Source organism: Symphodus melops (assembly GCF_947650265.1).
Source record: "Symphodus melops genome assembly, chromosome: 18".
Lineage (NCBI taxonomy): Eukaryota > Metazoa > Chordata > Actinopteri > Labriformes > Labridae > Symphodus > Symphodus melops.
The window spans coordinates 13,478,847-13,504,558 of NC_136708.1; the positions used below are offsets into that span (position 1 = coordinate 13,478,847).

Genomic DNA, 25,712 nt, shown 5'->3' on the forward strand with positions numbered 1-25,712 from the left:
AGAATAGTTCCCATTGTTTTATGCTGAAATCTCCCCATGTACAGTTTATCTAATCATCTCATAAGTAAATGTATTTGTGATTATTTAAAAAATGTATCTGGCCGTGCCTCCCTCAAGGGTTGACTGAGTTTTGTAAATAGGCTATTATGAGCCTGTGATGGTACATATACATGTACACAAGCTCTGTCAGATCAGATAGCATTCAAGCATACAGGGTTATGGGTAATGTCACTGGGTCACAAGTGGTATGAAGGCTGAGCTAATGCTGGAGTGTGATATCACGAGAGCGAGACTTTGTGTCTGCATGCAAGTTCTTTTAAATGGATGCTACTGAAATATATTCTCAGTGCCTAGCTGAGCTATATTTTGTATCCGTGAGTCAAACAAATCACAAATCTTGGGCCTCAAATTTGACAGCAAGACAGGAGATTGAAAGACTCGGCTAACTTAAATTGCAAAATATCTTATGTACAAACTGTTTGTTTTTGTTGTTGTTTTGCCCAAGTTATGTATTTCTCTTTCACTAGAGGCAAGTGGAATTTCATATGTGATACGAACAGCATTCAAAATCACATTTAAATAATTTAACAGTAGGCCGTCTTTCCAGCAACAATGTCCTGGTTACTTTGGATGATCCAAAGACCACTCTGAACTGACAAAACCCTGTTCACTGCATTAGCAACAATATCGAGGACACTCTATGTAGACAAAATTGTTGCAGTTTTTTTAATTTCATAATTTGCTGTGAGCAACATAAATCAAAGTTGGGTTGGGACAAAAATATCAGCAATAGAGAAGCAAGCTAATAAAATACATAATTTAAAGAGTTTTATTTTTTTATTATTCTTCTATAAATTGCAAATTATATCTTAAATTTGAGGTTTGAGATATATTCTGTTAAATTAAATGTATACAGCACTTACAAGGTCAACAACAAACTCAGTGTTTAACTTTTATGGCGTTTCAGTGTCGCACAGCTATAGTTTTCTTATACTGAGACTGTTATAGGAACATCTTTATTTTTAATTAATTCCTGATAAACCTCGATGCTTGTAGTTTAAGTAGCAGAGTTTTATTAGTAGACACAGAAATGATGATTGATCCCTGTCCAAAAAATGTTTGGCAAAGCCCCTGTTCATAAAAGTGATATATAAAATATCACTTCTCTTTGGCTTTCAAACTGCAAGTTTTTATGTGCACAGCCAGTTGGCTGTGTCAGAGGGCCTCCAAAAACAAAATATTTGTGTGATTTGGGCATAAAAGCAATCATTCTCATTTGTAATGTTCTACCTGCTGTATAGTAATGAGTATCTATCTCTACCTTCAGCAGGATCTGTCAAGGGCTGCAGTCTGTCCCAAATGACATTATGTAAAGTGGGGTACACCCTGGACAGGTCAAAATATTAATGAACAAAGCTGGAATACCATGACCCCTAGAGGCTAAACAAATTCTCAACTTCACTGAAACTTAATTGGTTTGAGTAATTTGATTAATGGCACATTTTAGAGGGAATTATTGCAACTTAAGTAGAATAAAGTGGGTCTCATAAGCCGTTTACTCATTTAAATTTCCAGCATGTTGCTCACCGAAATCTTAAAATCCTGAGTTGGTTGTTCATTCCTCTCAGCCGTAAAGTGTAAAGGAGGGAGGGGCTCTCAGGACACGAGTCATGACGACAAAATGAAGGATCAGAAAATCATAAGCAGCCATTATCTCAGTTCAGGAAATTGGAATTTTTCAGCAGTTTTGTGAGAGCAGCAATAATGTTTTATTATCTGGATGGAAAAAACAGTTACTGCCACCAGCCGGTTAACTCAGCTTGGCAAAAAGACTGATGACCAAACAAAGAGCTTGCCTGGAACTGTCCAGCAGGACAAAGTCCGGGGACAAGCTCCTCTGTAAACAAAATAAATTAAATGTAACAAAATCACAGAAAAGGCTAGAAAAAATGATCAAACAAACAAGTTATAATGTTTTAAGATATGTGGGTGATGGCAGTACTTTGTCTTTTAACCATATAGCATGCCTGATATCTGACTGGAGTTTCACCCTGTGACCCCCCCCCCCCCCCCCCAACTGATATTGCCTCCATTCTGAGATTTCCCTTGAGTAGAAGGATTCAATTTTCCCTAAACAACCACTAAAGACCTACATATCAACCTTAATCTAATGCCAATCTAACTCAAACTGGTGCTTGCGATTGCCAATATATTGGTTTTGCCAGAGTAAAAGTGGAGAGAAGCAAACTAAAAGAATCTATGGTGTCTGGGGACATAGGATGTAATGCAGTCTATGAAAAGTGTTTGTTACTCATGCTTGGTACTGATTTAAAATGGAGAAACCCATCTACAGGGGGTACACATCATTTTTGTTCTAAAAGTTGTTTTATATGTTAAATGGAGACAAAACGTGATTGGTACTAAGGAGTATTTTCAGTTGTCTTGTGGCTGATCGTTTTTTTGTGGGGGGCAATGACACTGACCCAGGTCACCCCAGTTATATGGAGTTAATCCTATATCAATGACAGCAAAACAGTATCTTGACCTTACATTTAATGCATAAAAGACAAGAAAGGACAGAGTTACCCAATCAGGTTTTTATTTGGAACAGAGTGGCAGATTAGTGATAGGGCGGTGGCGTAGAGGATCCGCCTCCTCTCGCTCACTCAGCCAATGACAGAAACTCAGCCTTAAAAAAATGCAAATGTATAAAAACAGGAATGGAAACAGCAAACATAGAGTAGTGTCGCCTCCATTGGGCTACACATAACACACACACACACACACACACACATATGCATACCTACACTCACACACGTACAAATCCAATCTTTCTCTCTCTCATACATAATCACACACGTCTTATTTGGCTACGCAGGCTTAAATGGGTACAAACACACACACTTTAGAAAAGACAGTACGTGTTAAGATCATTCCTGCCTGTGAGAAAGTGGCATGTTGTCTGTCCGTCTATCCTGGGGCAGAGAGAGAGAGAGAGAGACGGACAGACAGTGAAAAGACAGTCAGTGTGTGTGAAAGCCACTGTGAGGGACCAGCTGTCCCTCATTCAGCAGTGAATGGACGATACGCACGCAGACACACACATACACACACACACACACAAACACACCGACAGGCTAGTCAGCGTACACAGAGTCTGCTGTGAAATACCAAGGTGAAGCACTCATACATACACAAATACACGCATAAAGGTGGCGGGTTTAGATGAGTTGCAGACACATATTCTCACACTGGTGAGGGGGCAGGTGACGTACACACAGGAGTGGAAGAGGTGTGTTACCGGTCTATGGAAGAGCATGAGATCTGCTGGAGAAGGTGAACACACACTCAACCACAGTACATTCCTACTTTAACTCACCCCACTTTTGCTTTCAAACACACAAAAAACACACAAACGCATCTGCACACACCCAGACTAGTATTATATTGACTCCCATGCATTTTTGTTCTACAGTACTGAGTATAATAGACGCTACTAGCCCAGTCGCACTGGTGTGGTTATTGTTACAATCTCTTAGATAGAAGCACAGCCCTCCTGCCTCCACACACTGACCATATTAACATTGCTGCCATTTTCTTGTATGTTATGTTACACTCAGGGTGGAAAGCCCTAATGCTGTCATAATGTAAAAATTGTGGAGTATCTTACAAGTAATTTTTCCTAATTTGAATTTGCAAACACTGCAACAAAGGAATGTGTTACCTGAATATATATGTTTAACTGCATTTGAGCATGATACCAAGAAAATGGCTGCAGCGCGAATATAGTGAATTCCTTGTCCAAAGCCATCCAAACCCCTTTCCCTCCCTCGTTCATTTTCCCTTTCCCAAAAACTACCAGAGTAAAGTTGACAGTTCACAAGATTTTTTGACAAATCAGTGCCTGTGGGAGCAACTTTAACACATGTTCACACTTTCTTGTTTTTTTTTTTTTTTTAAGCCCCAATCGCAGAGACCCCTCCCATCCCTAAACAGAGAGCCAATGATGGACAAAAAAGAAAGTGAGGCATGCAAAAGGTGTGTGAGTGGGGAGGTATCTAATGACATGTTGGCTGGACACGAAGTTGTGCTTTACCACAAACAGACCAAACACTAAACCAACCTGCAACTGATCCATAACTAATCAATAACATATTGAAACCAATCGATCTCACTCGTATCTCAAGTGATGACAATCACAATGACCATAAAGAGGGTGTTGATGGGTTTGATATGTGTTCGAATGATATGATTTACAGAATATTTTAGTCTGTGTGTTCTTAATGCACAGCAAGTTATATGTCTGCACTTGTGTGGGTGTGGAGATGTGTGTGTGTATGTGTGTGTGTGTGTGCGTGTGGCAAACGAGAGCACAGCTCATCTAAAGTGATGAAGGATGTAATGACGAAAAAATCTTCATGATCATGCAGATGGTTAGTGATGCCAGATATGAATATGCAAATATTTACATATAAACTTTTTAAATTGCTAAATACATATCCTCCTGTTTAAGTGTCGTTATCGTCATTATTATAATGGTATCATTATTATATTATTATTGTTATCATCATTATCACCATCCAGCCCAAAACAATGATAAATTATTGGTTATTATTACTTTCCGTAACTAGTCTTTGTACAGCTTAAAGGAGCAGAGGGGCCGGCGGCTGGAGGTGAGCTCGTGCAAACCTTTTTTTTGCAACCAGCCGATGTTTTCCACAGCGGCGCCTCGACATTGTGAAACACGCTGAGGTTGATCAGCATTATCTGGTTGGCCAAGTACAGAGAGAGAGGTCAGAGCGACCTTCAAGCAGACACAAGCCGGTGTGTTTGTGTGTGTGTGTGTGTGTGTGTGTGTGTGTGTGTGTTAGCATTTGTTTATGTTTATGTTTATGCATCTTAGCACCAGAGCGATTGAAGACACAAAAGAAACCCCTCCTCTCACCTTTTGACCTTTTTTTGCTCTGTGCAGCCAACCAGATGCTCTGTGTGTTTTTTAAGGGGGGGGATGAGGGTCTAGCCCGCCCCTCTCACTTGTCTTTTGTGTCTTGCTCAGCTCGCTCTGCCCCTCTCCTCTCTTCTCTTTGCCTTTTCAATAGCTCCATAAAAACAGAGGAACTTTTTTGTGTGCTGGAAAACACATTAAGAGCTTGTGTTTTGTTTTGTTTGTTCTTCTTTTCTTACAAAATAATCGTATACATACAGAACAAGAGAATCTGTAGAATATTAATAACAACATTTACTTTAAAAACATCTTGTGTGTATGAGTTATTTTTTCAGAATATATTTGGATTTTTTTTCCTTTTTTTTGGTCCTCTTTTTTGATTTCATTGAAAAGAAAGTTCAGAGTCCACCGAGAGAAAGGCGCTCAAGAGTGTTTTGGAGACGAGAGGAGAAAGGGACGGGGAGAGGCGAGGAGATAAGGGGAAGCAATGAAGAAGAGGAAGAAGAGGGGGGGGGGGGGGCTTAGAGAATCTTTCTCTTTTCTCTCTTTCACTCTGTATCTGTCCCTCGGTGTGCGATGCGTCTCTTTAGAATATGAGTGTTACGCGTAAAACTCCTCCTGCTTGTCTGGTTTCTGGTAGGTGACAGTGGCCTGTTTGGGTTCTTCCAGCGTGTAGCTGCCCTCGTCCTTCTTCTTCATCCTGTACACCAGCAACATCACCAGGAAGGCAGCAAACAAGGCACCCACAACTCCTCCGACTATCACAGCTGAGAAAAGAACACAAAGAAATGGGATTTCTGAAAAACTTTCTAAAACAGATAAAAACAAACACGAAATATAGGACAAACACAGAAACACCATAAACATCACTGTTACATCCTGCCACAGACTAAAACACAACAAACACGTGCTGATATGAACACTATAAGGAAGTGGTGCTACTACAGCGTCACTATCAGCTAGCTGCTAACATTTTTATGTGTTGCCAGCAGCTTTGAGCTACATTTCAGCCTTGTGACAAAACACTGTTTTAACCAGGTGTGACTGTTTGAATCACACTGCTACACTCTGCATTTTCTACTTCTTCTGCTCACATAGCTAGTGAACTCTTGCTGTGTGTGATAGAGTAGTGTGTGCTAATCAAATGGGGGGGGGGGACTCTTCCGCCTTAAACTACTTGGTATCGACGCCAAAACAGAGAACAAAGTGTTTATTTTCTAAAATGCTCGAGGAAAACTTTGTTTCCATTCACTGTGTGGAAGCTGTTTACTTTGTTGTCACTGCAAAACTATTTCCCACTTTGACTTTTCAAATAATTTCTGATCATTGTATAAAAAGGTTGTTTTTTTAAATATTATATTGTGCAGTAATAGGACATTTGACCATCACTGATATTACTGTGGAGGACATTTGCAATACTAGAGATGAGAAATGTTAATTTCACTCTTTCAAGTGCACCATTAGCAGTTTCTCATAAAAAAGACATGATGAACTACTTTTCCTTGAATCCATAATATCAGATCTTCATTACCATCACTGACAAAAAAGAAGCTATTTTTAGCCATGCTAGCAAACAGAAATTTCCATCCATGGGCCCAGTCTATCACAAATATCCATATTTAACTACTACTATAGAAAGTATTAACAATGAAAGGATGTATTGACCCCACATAGTGTTACTTAATCAACTCTATGGATCTTCTTAATACAATGCCATCATTGTTTAAAATATGTCCAAGAGCCGATTAGAACGGCTCGAGATTTTGGGGGAAAATTACGAATTCCTTTTTTATATTCTGAAATATTTAAAATAAACCTGACTGAAATTGAAATGCAACTGCTTATTTTACAAAATCACAATAATAGGCTGAATTAGTGATTTATTCCAAAACTTTGGCCAAAAGGCAGTTAGAGTCGAAGTTGCAAATACCTTCTAAGTACTGTATGTCTCGTATTTTTCAACATGTGACCCCTATAGGTCAAAGTGACTACACATGTACAACACTACATGTGAAAAAAAAAAAGTGCCGGATATGTTCACACACGCTCTAAACTAAGATCTGTTGCCTCCTGCTCTTTACCGGTGACCAGGAAATCAGCAAAAACCACCGCCAGCAGTCCACCAATCAGAACAGCTGAAGGAGAGACAGAGAGCCAGTCAGGTCAGACAAGTTGGCTGCTCCTGCACTTTCTTCAACAGCTCTATGGGATGAGGAGGGGGAGGTAAGGGGGGCACTTGAAAAGAAATTGGATTTACCCAGAGGGGAAATGATGAGAAAAAGAGGGGTGCAAGGAGGGGTCTGGATAGCCTGAGAAGAGGATTGCTTGTTCTCAACAGGTCAAACGGGGCTAAGTAGCACATTCACTTATCATGATGAATCTACAAAACGTGAACTTGAGCAAAGGCCATCTTAGCAGCTCCCAAAAATCAGGGAAAGAATACAGGAGGCAACAGGAAAATGAAATCTGTTGATCTAAGAAGTGATAACTTAGTTGTTTATTAAGCAGACAAAGCGACAGAGCTAAGATCGTCGATGAGATTTTCCTACCTATCAAGACCTCTTTTCTCTCCAGGATATTTTTCTGTGGCAGCTGGGCGGCAGAGCTGCCTGCATCCACTGTGTTGCCAATCAGATCAGGATCCACTGGCATTATACCTCGACCCAGATCATTACGCCGATCATCCTGGATCTCAAAATCTCCACTCGGTCCTGCAGCACCCACTTCATTGATACCCTCCTGAAACAGAGAAAGAGAAGTGGAACTAATGTCAGGAAATGTTACATCTGATGTAATCACATTTGTTCCATGTAGCTGCTTCGCTGAATCTCATCCAAACCAACACAAACTGAAACATTTCCATGGCACAGGTTGACGTTTTGAAACAATGAGCCTTTGTATGTTTTGACTGGTGGAAAGTCATTTATTATCCAACATCTATACACACTTCATAAAATCTGGCAGCTAAATTATAATGTGGAAAACCAGATGAATCTAAATGCATCAAACCTTAATGCAGGACTGCTTCAGATAAACAGAAGCAAACCAATCAGTGAAATGAGTCTGGTCTGTAAATGATTAAGCTGTCAGTGGTACAGAGGCATACAGATGGTGGGGTGGGTATCAAACCTCAAAATGTTATTGCTACCGAACAAAATGACTCCATCAGTAGAGAATATATATATATATAAAAAAACTAATGTGTGTGTGTGTGTGTGTGTGTGTGTGTGTGTGTGTGTGTGTGTGTGTGTGTGTGTGTGTGTGTGTGTGTGTGTGTGTGTGTGTGTGTGTGTGTGTGTGTGTGTGCGCGCGCGTTGGTCGTAACTGAAATTGTTGTTTTTAAATTTATTTATGTAAGACAGTACTTTATTTCTCAAAGTTCTCATCAGCTGCTGGTGTTTCGCCGAAAACTAAAGTTTAAATCTTGCAGTCTCAATTAATGTCAATGAAAATGAACAAATTATGATTTTCTCCTCTAAACAAGTGAGAGGCCAAACCCTTATAATGTTTCTTTGGGTGGCAACAGTTCAGCCTTTAGGATCTGCGTGGGAGGACAATAAGTTCAATTCAAGTCCCACTAAAGACCAAAGTATGGAAATCAGTGTTAATTGCTGTAGAGTTGCCAGTTTACTTTCCAGGACCTGCCTACGTGCTCTTCATCAAGGCACAAAACCTTGGCCTGCCCGTTTGGCTCATATGCGTGGAGTCACTCTGACATATTTCCATTAATGCATGTTATAGGATTTAGTTTGTGCATGTGTGTTTACTGACCGATATGTGTGAAGTGTGTTTAATAAAAACAGATTGAAAAAACAGAAGTTCAACAAATTGTGTCTTCACGTCACATAAATAAACCATTTGTATCATTAGGCAACATTTTCTTTCATCTTAATGTCCACTGCAGTGTCATTGTTTTCCAACTTCACATTCATATTGCTGCTGTTAAAAAGACACTGAATGAATCCATATCTGAAATAGCCCCAAACAGATGAACCAATTAGTTGTGTTTCGGTACAAAACAAATGACATCTCATTTAGGCACTGCCTGGTCTTCCAGAAGTAAACTGATGGATTATAATAGATAATAGATTTTTGGGAAATACAAGATGCTTATTAAAGCACTAGGCCTATAGGTTGAGAGCCACAAACAAAATAGAGCCGTCTAAAAAGTTCATTGTCATTTTATGTTTAGGTTATTTTTATAGGATTTGTTGGCTATAGGTAAAATAAATGTACTGAAACCAGCCTTGGTCTTTGAAATTTGAGGAAGGAGGCTTTGTCTCTTCAATAAATTGTTTTATGTTTTTTTTTTTAAACTGTTACAACTGTGACCTTCTCTTGGAGTGAAATGAGAGTTGATGGTACTTTACTGCCTGTTTGTTATGTCATGAGTTGGAGGCTATTAGCCTCGCTAAGCATAAAGACTGGAAATACAGGGGAAAAGTAACTTGGTTCTTTCTGCAGTACTGAAACAACCAATGGGATCTTTTAAGCTCATTTATAAACATTCTGTATGCTTTTGACTTTCAAATATGATTACATTTATTCCATATCAACATAATGATGTGAACTGAAGGAACTTCAATCGTACCTGTGAAGTTACTGTCTGTTGTGGGCGGGTCGTTCTCTCTGTTGGAGTCGCCTGAGTGGCTGTTGTCGAGGGAACCCTTGGCCTGAAGGGGATCCTGGTCTTGACAGTGGTGGTGGTGGGTGCCCCTGTCGTGGGCTCAGGTGTGCTCTCTGCTGTGGTGAGCGTGTCTTCCTCTGTGGTGCTTTCCATGTCGAACCCAGGAAAGAATGATGTGGGTTCAGGTGATAGGTAGACGTCGTCGTCTTCCTCTGTGGTGCTCAGGTCATCCGAAGACGGCACTGCGCTTTCTGAAGGGATGAGGGCCGGCTTGGTAGTCACCACAGGAGCAGGGGATCGTGGTGCGGCAGTGGTCTGGGCAGCGGCCCTGATTCGCTCAAGCTCTCTCTCTCTCTCCAGCTCTCGTTCTCTCTGCCTCTCTCTCTCTTTCTCTCGCTCTTTTTCCCGCTCCCTCTCTCTTTCCCTCTCTCGCTCCCTCTCTCTCTCCAGCTCTCGGACCCGCTCCCTCTCTCTTTCCCTCTCTCGCTCCCTCTCCCTCTGTCTCTCCCTCTCTCTCTCATTCTCCAGCTCCCTCTGCCTCTCCTCCTCTCTCTCCCTCTCCAGCTCTCGATCTCTTTCCCAGAACACGCCGCTTTCTCCTTCTGCCTCAGTTGGCAGTGGGGTGGCAGTGGGCTCCTCTGGGTTGGGGCTTGGCTCAGCCGCAGGTGAGGCAGAGGGGGCAGGGCTTGTGGCCTGTGTAGTGGAGAGCAGGAGGGGCTCTTCCGTGGTAAAGGTTACACCTGCTGATGTCGGCCTTATACTGATATCAGGAACTGGGGAAGATGAGAGAGGTGAGATTACTTAATAAAAAAGGACTACATTACAACAAGCAGAGTTAAAAAAAGATGAAACATCTCACTCAGTCACACATAAGATCCATCAGCCAACCCACCACCCACACACTCGCACACAAACTATGAACCAGAGACTGTGCTTGAAATCAATCCCTTAGACGCTCATTCTATTCTCCCTGCACAATAAACACTCAACAATTTACACTCTTTCAGCAGTAAATTGAGACGTCAGTCTCTGTCATTTTATATCATGACTAACAGGTGCAGCGTTGCATGACTTCAGGATAGCACTGTGGGACTGTCGACAAACACAAAGTAGTATACATGGAAATATTTAGTCTTTTCGCAGGGATTTTTTTAGACGGGATATCACATACTGTATGGAATTACAGAATTAAGTTCTTTCTGATTTATTTCAACTTATTCAGACTATTCAGACATTAAGGGGACACTGACTGATTTAATTGAAAAACTCCTCCAGATCTAAAAGGGGACAAAAATACAACACTGGTTGTGTACTCTCCATGACTAATCGTTCTGTGTAGTATCAGTTAGGCGGGCTCTTTAAGAACACAGTCAATTTAAAAGCCAGCACAGACAATCACACAGCTCGCTTTGTTTGTTTTGTCAATGGCTGTTGCCTCTAAAGTAGTGATTTTATTGATGACTCGCTGCAGCAATCAGAGCTGCAATCAAATCCTTATTTTCTGCTCATTTAGCTTTGTGACAACAGAAACAGGAAATATGTAAATGAGTGTGACTACACTTCGGCTGTATCAAAACACTTTTTCAGTTGTGTGCTGTGTTTAGTTTATTAAAGTTGACGTGAAAAGAGATGCATGTGAGCAGCATTTTACCCGGCTTACGGCGGTGTGAGAAGAGGAGAACGGAGCCGAGATGACTGCACTTACTGATTCATTGTCTTCTTAAATCTCATGATAGCATTATCATAGCACCTTCCATTTCATTCATGCAGTGACGCATAGGGAAGCAATTTGAATTTACAGGCTCAAAGACATGAACCCTGACAATGGAGCTGGAGTGGATACAGAAATGTAGACTAGAACCATGGAGCCTCAGTGAAACTTATTAGACGCCTTAAAATGCCACATTCAGAGGCAAAATGCACATCCATCTGTTGAAAATGAGCTCTCCTGAATCAGACAGCTCTGTATCACCGTATGAGATAAAGCAATTTGCTGGGCCGCTGTTTTGACCACAGGGGGTGCCTCTGCTGCACTCTCCTGCTCTGAATTGTAATTTATTATGAGTGTGTCTCTCCACTATCGCAGTGCCTAAACTTAGGGCAGCCCTCAATGAGTCATGCTTAATAAGAAGAGCCACGTTCAAGCTTCAACTGCCAGATCAGAAAATCAGGCTGAATTACACCAATGTGATTTACGTTAAGTAGGTAATTCCTCCTCACGCCGACAGCAAGTTCACTCAGATGCAGACAGAAAGCTTGTAAATAGGTGCACAGGACTGCTGGTGTGCGTGTGATGGCCTAATCTGTGTGGACTGTAATCTGATTATAGCAAATAAGATCTGGTTGAAAAGAGCCCGGGTCGTTGCTTGTTTGCAAGGGTGTGTCTGTGTTTAAAGGTGTTTCAAATAAATCTGAATCAAAAACCTGCCCTTCTAGTCGAGCAAGGTGTTTGTATAGTGTGTGTGCAGCCTTATTGTGTGTAATCTGTTGAGCAGAGTGGCCATAACTCGAGGACACTGAGGGGGGTTAGGGGTCTTCAGGGTCAGCAGATTGAAACCCAGCAGCTGTCGGGTTTGAAAGAACCAGGGCGTTAGTGTGTAACCTCGCACACACATTTGAAAACACACAGACACGCGCACACACATACTTACAGCCAGAACCAGAGCCTGAGTAGAGGTCCTCGTCATCGTAGAATTCGTCTCTCGTCGAGCCTTCATCATCGATCGACGGTGACCAAGTCTGTCCCTGAGAGATACATAGAGATGGGGGAGACAGATTAGAGATGAGCCATGCTGTTTGTCAATTCATTTAGGAGAGACACCACTTTGGTAGATTACACACACACACACACACACACACACACACACACACAGAACTGTCTGAGAGGGGGCTGCATTATGTGTGGACGGGCTAACATCTGTCTGTCTGTGACTCTGTGGAGGAGCATAGTTAATGAGTTGATCTAAAGCTGGGGTTTTGGCAGAGAAACATCAAAGCTTTAAAGGAGAGAGGGGCTTCATTCAGTCTCTGCTTACATGTCCGTTACAAGTGATGCTCAGCCTATAAAGTAGCAGAGGACCCGGAGGCATCTCCCTTTGAACTGCTCCATTTATTCTATCATCAATTCATCTGTGAAATATGTTTTTTCCTTCATTAATAATCATTGTTAGAGTACAAAATGCTGGAAAATAATTAAATAATTTCACATTCCCAAAGCCAAAATATTAAAATGTCTTATTTTGTATTGAACTTCCACTTATATATAACAAGTGAAGGTGAAGTTTATTTCCAGGAAAAAATGGTTAACCAACCAGTTAACCATAGACTATATAAAAAAGATGGACAATATGACAGCTCACCAAAAGGAAACAAAACATTGGGAGCTTCCCAAACCAACTGACCACATTTTAAATCATGGAGACGGCTTCCATGTTGACAAATGCGGCACTGAGTGTTAAAGTCGCAAAGAAACAGCGAGAGTAAACATCATGGATGTTTGCCGTTTTATTGGTAAGTTAAATGTATGATGTGCTTAATGGGAAGGCTGGAATATTAAATCTGCTCCAAATGTCACTAGCACAATATGTCAGTATTTTGACTTCCCTTTTGCACAACCAAAGAAAATGGACATGCACCGTCCAAATTTACTGTCAATATAATTGAGAGAATTTTGGTTTAATTGTCAATGAAAACGCTCTTACACTCATACATGTCCACAACAATGCCAGCAGTTTAGCTCAGCACTTGGCACTAGCTGTGGCATGTTAACATGCTCAAAACCTGTGTTATACAGGTTTGATGTCTGCCATGCGTACAATGACTCAAAGGAAGAATGTGTGACTTTTTGATCCAGCATGACACCACAACAAACTACTGCTGAGGGAGTTATCAATTAGAACGTACCACAACCACACCATGCCTGTGTCCTGCATGGTTGCTTTAGCAGGCTACTGTTAGCACAATTTGGTTAATTCATAGCTTCATGTTGCACATAAATTGACACGGAATGACCATGATCTAAGAACGCTTACATGACATAAAATAAGCTGTGAGTGGGCGACGTTATTCTTGTTTCTCTAGTCCTTGACTAAAAGCTTTAAACACAAGGCTGAACATTGCTGAACATTAAGTTGTTCAGATATTTTATGTTCTGGATAGATGCAATGAAAACTTTGTAATAGCTGTTGAGACATCTTAAAACTCAAACTCTTAATCTCATTGTGGAGCCACACTAAAAGCATAAGATCTCTACAGTCATTAAGGTTTTATTTCTTGGTGATTTGTATTAAATATTTCACATTTAATTTATCCAAAAGTGAAACAAACATATCACAGTCTCCAGAGCACATGGTAACCTTTGTTCATTGTTCTATTGATGACTTTGCACAATAGTAGGTTGTTGTTGTTGGTACATCCTTTTTATCATTATTTTCAACCTTGTTTGAAGTTGAATGTGATAATGAAAAAAAAAGATGTACATTGGAGTTTTTCAGCAGCACTTTGTAATCTGACAGTAAATATCTCTGTTGGATCATATCTCTGTTATATCTTCTCCACTCATCACTGCACCTTAATCTGGGCCTGTTTTATCCATGTCTGTGAAGGGAAAGCATTAGCTTGCCTGTGACCTCTGTCAGGGTTGGGTTAAGAGAGATTAGTCATTCGGGGGTTCAAGCTCTGCAGCGACTGACCCCAGCCTACGGTCACTCTGAGGCTGATCCCTCCTCACTCTTCATTCATCTTTCTCTGTTTCTTCTCACATCAGTCATAAACTCACTTGAACTCATCCTTTACACTGGGGCACTAATACTGCTATCAGATCCATGCACTTAAGAGACACCACCCGTACTGGAGAGCAAAGACACATTTCACACCGCAGTTCAAACCCCACTGTGTACCAATGTGTACTCATTTTGAAATATATTGTCTCTCCATTGGTTTACCCCAATATTCAAACTATTTCTACACGGATAGAACATTTTATTCATTACATAATTGTTGAATCAAAACAGAAAGGTTTCAATAGCTAAAAGAACCTTTACTTCCATCGCTTTAAATACAGTTTTACTTCAAAGTCAGTTTAGATATTATTTTCCATACAAGTTGTTGAGATAAACATTTCACTCAATGTCACTTAGTAATGTTGAGTTAAAAAAAACACTCCTCCCTTTTCAAATAAAAAAAAAGGCCATGACTAAACTGACTAACAGTAAAGAAACTGATCAACAATTTGATAAAAAGAGAAAAATCAACAAAGATAAAATACAAAATCCATTTTAGGAAATTCTTTAACCCTGATTGGTTAACCTTAACCTGTCTCTGGGGGAGACAGAGTTTTCAAGCTGTAGTTTATTTTTAAGCTCATTTTATTATCAGAGCATAAACTGTTTTGGGACAGTGAGACTGGTTCTGCCTTTGGGTCATTGACATTAGGCTACATTTTGAATGCAGAACTGTTTACTGTTTGTATTTGCTATTTTATTTAAATATTTACAAGCTGAATTCTTCCTCTTGGATTCTTGCATTTTTAAACCAGATTTAACTCAGTGCACATTAGGTAGTAAACAGTTGGGATGCCAATAACAAAGAGCTGGGTTTGGCTCCAGGTATTGGCAAAGCATAAGTCCACTGCTGAAATTGAGGGCAAAGCAAATGTATCTTTTTCAGCAATCTTAAACCCACCCTGAAGCCCTATACGCTGTCTTTGCTAGCCTGTTTGATGCTAATTGTGACACATGAACACAAACACACACACACACACACACACACACACACACACACACACACACACACACACACACACAGAGGCAGAGAAGCTCCTCCCCGGCTCCAGACAGTTGAAACCTGACGCCTTTAAAAGCCAATAAAAGCATAATGGAATCTAGAAACCTGAGCATCTCTGTCCATCACATCTCAGCGTGAGGTGAGGCTGAAACGTTAGCTGTACCTCCTGAAAATCAAATTCACTTGAACTCTTTTGGAGCCTCAGTGCACAGGGGATGTGTGCTTCAGCAAAGAGGACTGAATGTGTGGGGCTTTAAGCTTCACTCTATGAGAGCAAACGGGTGTAAATGGTTGAGTGAAGGCCTGGTTAAGTCGAACCCTGAAAGTAGCCAAAAGTATAGAAAGGGCGTCTTGATGCAAGCACAGTGTGTGTGTGTGTGTGTGTGCGCGCGTGTGTGTGTGTGTGTGTGTGTTGGTAGATTCTAACTGGGAGATGGGGATTTCTGTGCAGGACTAAGGTTGCTCTTAGCAACGGTCTTCATTGTAAAACTGATCCTTGGGATAGATAGAGCCCACAAACACACACACACACACACACACACACACACACACACACTGTAACATGTATAAGAGCTTTTTCTAGACAAGCAAAGGTGTTACGTAACGTTGCATAAACAACCCTCAAAACCAACATCTAAACAACAGTCTACTCCCCCGACTCCCCCGCCTTCTTCTCCCCCCTCCGTCAGCCCCACCCTCACCCTCTCCGCCTTATTTCGCCCCGGCAAACTCAAAGCAAGTATATCCCCGTCCTTGCCCTATTTTCCTTTCATCTCAAACTCCATTTTTATCTTTAGGCAAGCCCCTTGAATTCGCCCCCAAAACATCCCACACACATCAACACATTAAATAAACACACACCCAACCCCCAGAGCTCACCCGAGGGGCCCCTACTACTAGTCCCCTATACACACAGCACCCTCCGGCAGAGGCTAGGCTAGCTTTTTTTTCCCTTTCAGTTTTGGAGTTGGTGTTTAAATGTGCATCGTCCATGTTTGTCCCAGCCTCAAACAGTATTTAGTAATCCCGCTGTGTGCCTCAACATGTTTAATATATGATATTATACGTGTGAATTCACAGCATGGCGGGCAGTGGTGCGTCATTGTATGCAATTACAGTGTGTGCGTGTGTGTGTATTTGTGTGAGTATAATGACAGGTTTTGTTTGTGGTGCATGCGTACATGCAGAGACAAAATGCCCCTCAGACGTAATCAAGTGTGTTTTTACGTGATTGAATAGGGCCAGCTCTGCATTTTGCCTCTGTTTTAGCTGCTATAAACAGCAGTTCTTTCTGCCTGCACCACATAACTAACTAACCACAACGAGACGCAACGAGCTCCCTCCACCACACGCATAACCCGGGGCCAAAATCATCTGTATGTTGCCCTCAATTTCCCTCCACCGCTGCATTTTGTTCCCATTCGTTATAAAAGGAAGTAAGATGACAGTTATACTCTGCTGGGTCTGCGGAGTAAAGGCAATCCTGGTTTTTGGCAATGTATGAAGCGCTTCCATTGTAAGAAGACATGTGGAGCCATTTGGAGTCATTTGAAAACAATCTGGGAGCATGGAGGATATAATTATGTATGCTAGTGAAAAAGGAAAAGGGGAAAATGATGGAAAGAAACAGATACATTGGGGGTTTTTTCTGGCAAAGCAGGTGTGTCCTCTGAGAGCAGTCGCAACATAGCTCAGGTAGAAATCTGATCTAAAAGTGACATCCGACTTTTTCACCATACATTTCATCCCATCGCCTCTTTGTGAGTGTGCCTGCCTGTGTGTGCGTGTTAATAATCCACAGAAGTTTATTTATTCCAGATGTACTCTTATAAGAGAAGAAGAAGAAGAATCACAAACAAAAGAAGACCAGGTAAGTGTTATCCTTAAGTGGCATGATGGAATACATGCTTTTCTGGTTTCATGTCACGGGGGGTCGGAAGTGATCCCAGCTGACACTGAGTGAGGTCTTGATACCAGTCAATCACAGGGCTGTAATGTAGAGACAGACAAACTGTCACGCTTACAATCACAACTACTGGCAAGTTTAGGGTCACAGATTTCATCGCACAGCCATTTTCTTTGGACTTTGAGAGGAAGTCAGCTAGCAGATGAGCATGATCCAATTCTTTCTTCTTTCTTCTTTCAGTTGATTTTCAAGCTGGTCTTGTTCATTTTAGAAGATCCCCCTCAGCTTGCTCGGCAGATAGAAAGCATCATTGTGACTGACTTCAAATGCATTCCTCAGTAACTCGAGAGGCTGCAGCTCCTGCTGCACAATGCCTGGCTGGCACATATATACACACACACACACTTATGCATGCACGCAAACACACACACACACACACACACACGCACACACACATTCAAGTCCTAGTTACAGTGCTGCTCTGCTTCCGAGAAATAATCGTTAATTGTGCTTTTTTAATATGTGAGATTTTATCGGAGCAAATGTTCTCGGCTGCTGCAGCATCTCAGAGCTCTCTAACTGTGAAGAATGATTTGAATACTCCCTCAGCTTTCTGGCACCATCTGTGAGTCCCACTCCTCTTGCTGTCCCTCCATTTACTGCTTCCACAGTGCTGGAGGAGAGCAGGAGACAGAAACACAATGAGCAAGACACTGAGGTCATGTCCATTGTGCTCTTCTTTTTATGGCCATTTTTCTCACCACGCTGTGTATATGTAGGGAGGAAATGAATAATCTTATATGTTTTCTCAAATCCAATAATGATGTGGAGGCATTTGCATCCCATAATTTGTTGTTTTTCACAAAAAAGTGGTAAGTATACAAATAAATAATTCAATTCCATTATTTTGATTGCTTGTTATCTAACAAAATATGATATAATGATTGAACACTGTTCAATGCAATAATACATAAGGATAAGATATAAAAGTACACAATACAATACAATGTACTAAAACACAATACAACACGGTACAGTAAGATAAGATACAGCTGATGCGCTACGATATGTTATGCTACGATTTGATACAATAATCTACCCAGAGTATTCTTTGGACTTGTAATAAATTAAAAAATAAAAGCAGCAGCACGAAAGTCCAAGCAGGGCAGGAAATGAATGAATTATATCCGATGACGCAATTAGTAAAGCAAAAACACGAATTCCATTTCTGTATAACTTCACTAACTTTACATCACAAACAGTTTACTCAAACAGTAAGAGCGATTGAAGTGGCTGAAAAGAGCGTGCTCTTCCTTCTTGATCTATCGAGCATCTTGCAGCTCTCGGCAGACAGGTTGGTAACCACGGGATCAGTAAAGATAGTCCTGGAGGCCATGTGGTACTTAGGATAATCATATATTCACAGTACAACACTTAGTGTGGATGACATCTCTCTAACACTAGGCGGTCCATATAAACATTTGATGCTCATTTTGTCTGAAGACATCGCTGAGCTATGCATCCTCAATGTATTAGTCCTTTAACATCTACTGTATGTTCATAATAGTCCTGTATACTCTGTGACTACGCGTTTTCACCTTTTTCTTATGTCTACTTAAGTGTAAGTATATTGAGTTTATCTAAATACATGAGCAAATCCGTCTCACATTTATGGCAGGTGATTATGATAGAAGTACAGTGCAACGTGTATTTCTGCCTGAGCTCAAACACGACCTGAGTCGAGTGAGTTCAAATTTGTACCAAGGCTTAACATGAGCTGCTTCACCAGAATAATCGAGTATTATTGTGACAATGAATGGCTTACACTTCATTGTGGGTGTCCTGGCCCAGCCGAAATGTTTCATATCAGACTGTTTAACAAAGTGTTTGAACGCAGCATGACAGTAATAATCATCTGGCAGGAATATGAGACTGAAATGAGGTAAAGTGATCTCTAAGGGCCTTGTTTCTAACCTCCCTGCAGTTTAATTCACTGTAGGTGGAGGTGCCCACGCTTTATGAAGCAGCAGCTGATTCACAGCCATCTCTGTGTCTGCTCATCTCCACAGCCACCTGACCTTCACTGATAAGAGTGTAGAGTGTTTGAGCCCCGCTGAAATGGACCGAGGGTAACTCTCTCGTTGCAAAGGGTCAGACTGCTTTGCACATGCCCTTCGAGTAATCACACCTTTACAGCAAAAAATGTTTACTGTTTATTGTTCCGCACCCGTCTTTCTTCCCTAAGCCTTTCAGAAGTAACCTCTAATCTATCTCAATCTTCTGCTTTGCTGCCTTGTCTCCATCTCCGCCCTGCTCCTCCTCCTCTCTCACCAGCTGGGCAGGTTGGACAGCAGCCAAACCTGGACGCTAACACACTTAGCGTCAGATGAGGAGATGTGAGAGATAGAGGGCAGTGCATGTGTGTGTGTGTGTGTGTGTGTGTGTGTGTGTGTGAGTAGGCTACCAGGTGATGACCTGGTTAAGACACCTGCCACCTTCAGCAGAGATTAGCACAGAAAGACTGCGCACCTTCAAACACACACACACACATGCAGGGACACACACAAAGGTGGTCAGGTGACGAGACAGTATCTTGTAGCAATGACGTCAGGCAAACGCACTCCTGTTAGCCTTAAACAGCTCACACCTGCACGCTACAGCCGAAGGGATCGAAGAAGGCCTGTGTCAGGTTACCTCGGGTAAGGTCAAATCCTCACACATACTCTCTTATTGAGTCACACATAATAAACAGCGCTAACGTTTTGCTTTAGTTTTCAAAATTGAGTTCATGCTTTAGAATAAGATGAGCAGATTCATGTTAGCGATGTGTCGATCTAAATATAGAACAACTCTCCAGTGAAAATGTCCAACAACTCTCAGGAAAGCTGCACAGAAAGGGCCTCTTTATTTGTGTTTCCAGCCACTACTGTGTTAATGTTAGGAGTTGGTGGATGGAGATACACAGCTGGTGATTCTAACACTCCAGATGGGTGTCTGAGAGCAAATCGAGAAGATCAAAGTGTAACTAGATGAAAAAAAGAGCCTCAGCTAGACCCTATAAACCATGAAGATTTGTAGAATTGCAAAATGATATTTGTGGTCTACTTATGGTGCTTATATTTTGTCCTCATGACATTGTGACTTTGCTTTTGTCACGTTCATCTGCAAAAAACCTTAAAAACTTGTGCGCACTGAAAATGTTCTACAACACAGTAATGCAAAAACATTGTATCATCCATTGGTTTTCATGATTTCCTCCTTTATTAAAAGGATCGCAAGAACTAAATTTGCTATTGTCACAGGTCAATCACTGTGCTCACTGAAAACTATTCACACCCCCGCTTATACCTCCAGGCTAAATAAAGTCCCCAATTGACCTAACTGGCATGAGGAAGCAGGAAGACCTGAAGGAAGGGGGAACATGCAATGTACTTTTTTATTGTGGAGCCTGCATGTTCTAGCCTGCAGGGGTTTTCTCATGGTAGACAGTTCAGTTAATTGGCAAAAAAAAAAAAAAAAAACATTCAACATGCAATGCCATGCAAACTCAACCGCCAAAAAGAACGTGAGATGCTCACTATATTCCTTCAAGCAAGACTATTCAGCTGTTTTATATTTAGATACTCTACGATTGCCTGAGTGTGCACTGTTCAGAAACACTGTGAAAAAAAATGAAATTAAGGATGAAGATCTTGATCAGACCAGACTTTGAATCTACAGATATCTGATATACAGGGTAAAAAGGTCACTTTAAAACGTCAAACTCTTGCTCAGGGCGCTGTTCAGTAATGCATCCATTTTTCAAGCATCAAACTGAGCTACCAAACCTTCCTCCCAGCTCACTGCTAAAAGCTTTAAAACTTAAAAGGAAGTCCCGATGCTGTTAGGTAGTTTAGAAAACAAAAATGGCTTCTTTAAATGAGATGAATGTACACGTTTTTACATATAAATGATGGATAAAAACCCTCGCCCTGTGGGACTAAACCATCCAGCAACCATCAGAATGATCCAACGATATTCTTAATGCATACATTTACTGTCACAGTTTTAATGTCTGTGATGAATGTCTAAGTACTTCTAGCCTTCAGGCCTCTTTTTACTGCAGTAATTCAAGTAAATAAAGTCACATTTTTAAAGTTTAATTTGTCATTTAGTGTGAAGATATTCTTTGCAGTTGCAGCTGCAGCAGGGGGTCATGAGCAGAGATCAATTTGTGTTTGGAAATGGGATCCCGCAGAGCAGTTTGCCCCTGATTAGCTGTTTAAAAGATGATAAGTGATACTTGAAGCCTTAAATAAAATCTAACAACATTAAGATTCATTGAAAAAGGAGTGCATGTCAGTTTTCAGACTAATATAGATTTTAGCACAGAATTAAGTTGGACTTTTATAGCTGCAACATTTTGTTCAATGTTCTGATAAACTACTCCAATTAATTCTTGTGGACATGATTTTTTAAGCAGCCTTGCGTGGGAAGGTAGAAATGCTGATTTACTCTCTTTGCAAAACACATTTCTGATCTTTTCCTGCATGTTTGTCTCAGCTTTTCACAAACGAGTGCTCCCTATGACCGATTAACGTGAACCATGGAGTAAAAACTGTAAACATGTTCATGTAAGAGCCAGGAAATGAATGAAACACTTTTCCTCCCTCTTGATATTTTTAGTGTTTTCTGCCGATCAAATTCCTGATAGCGCTCACCGTGGCTGATCCAAATCGCCGCCACGTTGGCCATATTAATTCTCATGTACAAAACCTGTGGGAGGATGGTGTTACAATCGTTCCAGTTTGTTATTCCAGCTTGCTCAGGCCCTTAAGCCGTCTCAGTGCAGCACCAAACCCCGGCTGAAAGCATCCCAGCACTAATGTCATCTTTCTGCAGTTATATGGACAGAGATGCTTTAAGTGATGAATGCCCCTATGGAGAGTCTAAAAATACGGTACAGTGGTTTGGTCAGAAACAAAACAGGAGAATAGTGGAGGAAGAAATCCCTGCATCTGATTTTGTGAATGGTAGTTTAAATATCTTTTCACGCAGAACGAATTTTAATATTTATCTCAACATGTGTCAGAACAATAAAGCAAAATCCATTTGTGGCAGTTTAGTGTACCTCCAACAGAGCGTAGCTCATTGTTTGCCTCATTGTTAGTGCAACGATTCATCATCATAAGCTGGAAGGCGCCTGCCTGCCCTCTTTTACACAATTGATTGTGGAGGTCATGATGTGTCTCAAAAAATGAGAAACTGGGTTCCCTGCCAATAAATCACAAAGCAATATAATAGAATCGGGTTTTCCTTCATTCAGTGCTTGGATAATTCCTCATTTCAAGCAACTTGATTGTTAAAGTCATTCACAAGCAGGCCGTTTGACCTCTTGCCAACAATAAATACATTTTTCTGCTCTGTTTCTCTGCAGTTCGCACTCTAAAGAAGGAGTGTTTATGGGAGCTGAAGGAGTCAGGGACTGACGTGCCGGATTCACATTACCTTCCTACACAGCAGGGATTCACAGGAGACAATGAATGAATGTCATCCAGCATTATGTAATTTCATCTCATTGATATCAGCTCCACTGTTTACCAAAAGCTGTATCAGGTTACTGCTAATGTAAATCGAGCACTTCCTGCTGCTGCTTCACATTAAAAGCTTTATTCAGAAGCACTGAAAGGCTTCATTGTGAAGGAGTCACAGGAAACGCACTGATATGTTATTAAGATGAGAGCGGATAGTGATTGTGCATCATAAAAGCATAAAAATGGTCATTGAGGGAGACTGTTTTCTGTGTTGTATAACTAGATCTTGAGTGTGTTTTATCCTTCATTTCTCTATATGTCCACCAAAAGGAGCATCTGACACTGAAACTCGCTGCAGACTTAGCTGAGGTCACATGACTGTGTAGTGACACATCAGCTGGTCTGCTACCAAGAACACACATACACACACACACACACAGACAGATCCTGGCAGCTCCTGGCTGAGTATGGGGGGAGGATGGATGAAACAGGGAGATGTATATCTGTATGTAGAAGCCAGCTGTTGCACTAATCTGACAATCCAGCAGGATTAGAGATCACAATTCAAAGCTACACACATATATGCAGTCACACACAGACAGACACATACACATACACACACACACGCGCAGGGCCTCTCTGCGTGGATTCCTCCTTTATTATATATGACCTTATGAAACATGCATCTCTGAGTGAGAGAGAGTGTGTGTCGCTGTTCTGCAGCCAGAAATGCCTTGAGATTCTAACACAACCGCCGCTCCCACACTACACAATACAACGCTGTGTGTTTGTATGGTGATGAGGGTGTGTGTTGGAAGGTTTGTCCATGGTGTTCAAGGAGTGTCTCTGACTGTGTGTGTGTGTGTGTGTGTGTGTGTGTGTGTGTGTGTCTGTGTGTGTGTGTGTGTGTGTGTGTGTTTTGCATTGATGTCTAGTGAAGAAAAGTTGCAGTGAGTGTTGAATGCTGCTGGTTGGCTGGTGGGTCTATGGCTGTTATTTTGTAGCCACTTCCATGAAGTGCTCAAGAGAGAGGGAGATAGAGAAGCAAGTGAATGCTGATTTTTAATGTGTGTGTGTGTGTCTGTGGATGTGTGTGTGATTATAGCCCGGCTCAATGGGCCTATTTCTGCAGGGCCAGTGGGAGGGTGTGGCGCCTGTGGCTGGAACTTTTCTGGTGTTTCTAAGGAACTTTTCAAAAGGGCTCAGAAATGCGGCTGCGTGTGAGAGCGAGCGCCCCGCGGACCATGATGTCTTTGTGCTGCAGAGAGCCAGAGGAGAGGGGCACTTTGAGTACTCTCAGAAACGGTAATCAATGGTCTCTTTTCAAGCCCAAATCGAAAAACCTTAACACACACCCAAGAAAACACACATACAAACTAGACACAAACATGATGAGAATCACATTTCTTCTTATATGGGAATCACAAGACCTCATCTCTGTGTGTGCTCCTTTAATTACACCCTTTTCAATCAGGCTAATGACTGTCATGCGACTTTACAGACCCTAAGGAAGGAATGTCAAGAGTAGGGAGAGAAATTGATGCATAAAAGGCAGAGTTTTGGTGAAAATGGAGAACACTTAAAAGGAAAAGAAAAGGGTTTGATGGTGGGATGGATGGAGCCAGAGGCTGAAAGGGAGGAGAATGAAAAAGGAGTGTTTTTGTCTTTGATGCCGAGGAGAAAAAATCCAATCAACCCTGTGTAATTCAATCTGGAATGGAGGGATGCACCTTTGCAAGAGTGTGCACAGAGGGCATGAGGCATATTATTATCATGCCATACCTGTCCTTTTCTCTCAGGCACACACACATAGGAGATAAACAAATCACTGCACAGGGGGCATCCCTGAGCGGCTGACCTTGCTATGCTCTTTTGGCTCCTTCCAATTGGTTGACTGACTATGGGCGGACTGGCATCCATCCCCAAACCCTGGAGATGTATCCAGATTGTCAATTGATTCTTCATGTATCATTAAGGCTCCTCATATTGAACTAAGTAGGTCTTGAGATCTGGCCTAATCACATATCTATCATCATGAGGCACAGATTAACTTAAAGCATCAGGGTCAGAAGACTTCAACTAATTAGCCAAAGAGGATATGAGACATTACTTTCTTTAATGAACAACTTGTGATTTGTCTCAGTGGATTTACAAATGTTATTTTATATATTTTGTCCAATTTGATTTTGCAGCAGTTATCATTATTTAACATTTTTACAGGCCCTTCTCGTCAAATATGGCAGCTTGTTCTTAAGTCCAATCCTTTAATATGTGGTGCTATAAATCCTCCTTCTTGATGCTCTACAGGATGGACTGGTCAAACAAACACAGGCTCTTCTTCAGGGACAGGTCTAAGTTTGTGACTAAAACAGTTAAAGTGACTGCTTTAACGATCCATGCTTACATCGTTTAGATATCTATGCGGCTAACAACTTTACAACTCCAGTGTTAGGCTTAACACAGTGACACAATACCAAGACAGAAAATGAATAATCATGAATGTTAAACTATTCCCTCGTTTTTTTCCTAAATATTAAGGGAATAAATATTGGGTAAATGTTTCATTGTAGAATGATAGCATACAAGCATACAACATACAAGCTAGCCGCTAACAGCTAATAAAATGAACAGGCAGCCTCCAGCAGTAAAGAAATTGCTTTTGAAGGAGTTCAAATTTGTGCCTGAAACATTTTATATCTCCCATCAGCTTTTGTTAAATCACCTCAGCTATAGAATACTTAAAGAAGCTTCCGGTGTGAATATGTTCACTTATCTCTGACTGTTAGTAGCACGGTTAAAGATATCTTCATTCCTCAGTGGCGTCATTACTCACTCACTAATTAATTAAGAGGTGGGTTTAAGAATCTAATGGCTGGTGAATGATAGTTTAATTCATAGATTAGCTCCAAAGTGTTTGCTGTAACACTCTGTGATCAT

At 41.2% G+C, this 25,712-nt stretch overlaps 1 protein-coding gene across 1 annotated transcript in view; it reads right to left on the reverse strand.

Moving 5' to 3' along the window:
- Positions 1-2,579: 2,579 nt before the first annotated feature.
- Positions 2,580-25,712, reverse strand: part of sdc3 (syndecan 3) — a 31,780-nt gene continuing 8,647 nt past the window's right edge. The window contains exons 2-5 of the mRNA XM_079367821.1: positions 12,224-12,317; positions 9,537-10,345; positions 7,495-7,684; positions 2,580-5,712 (exon numbers count right to left, since the gene is read on the reverse strand). Of these exons, the coding sequence (XP_079223947.1) occupies positions 5,546-5,712; positions 7,495-7,684; positions 9,537-10,345; positions 12,224-12,317 (1,260 nt within the window). The 3' untranslated portion in view covers positions 2,580-5,545. The remainder of the gene's footprint in view (positions 5,713-7,494; positions 7,685-9,536; positions 10,346-12,223; positions 12,318-25,712) is intronic.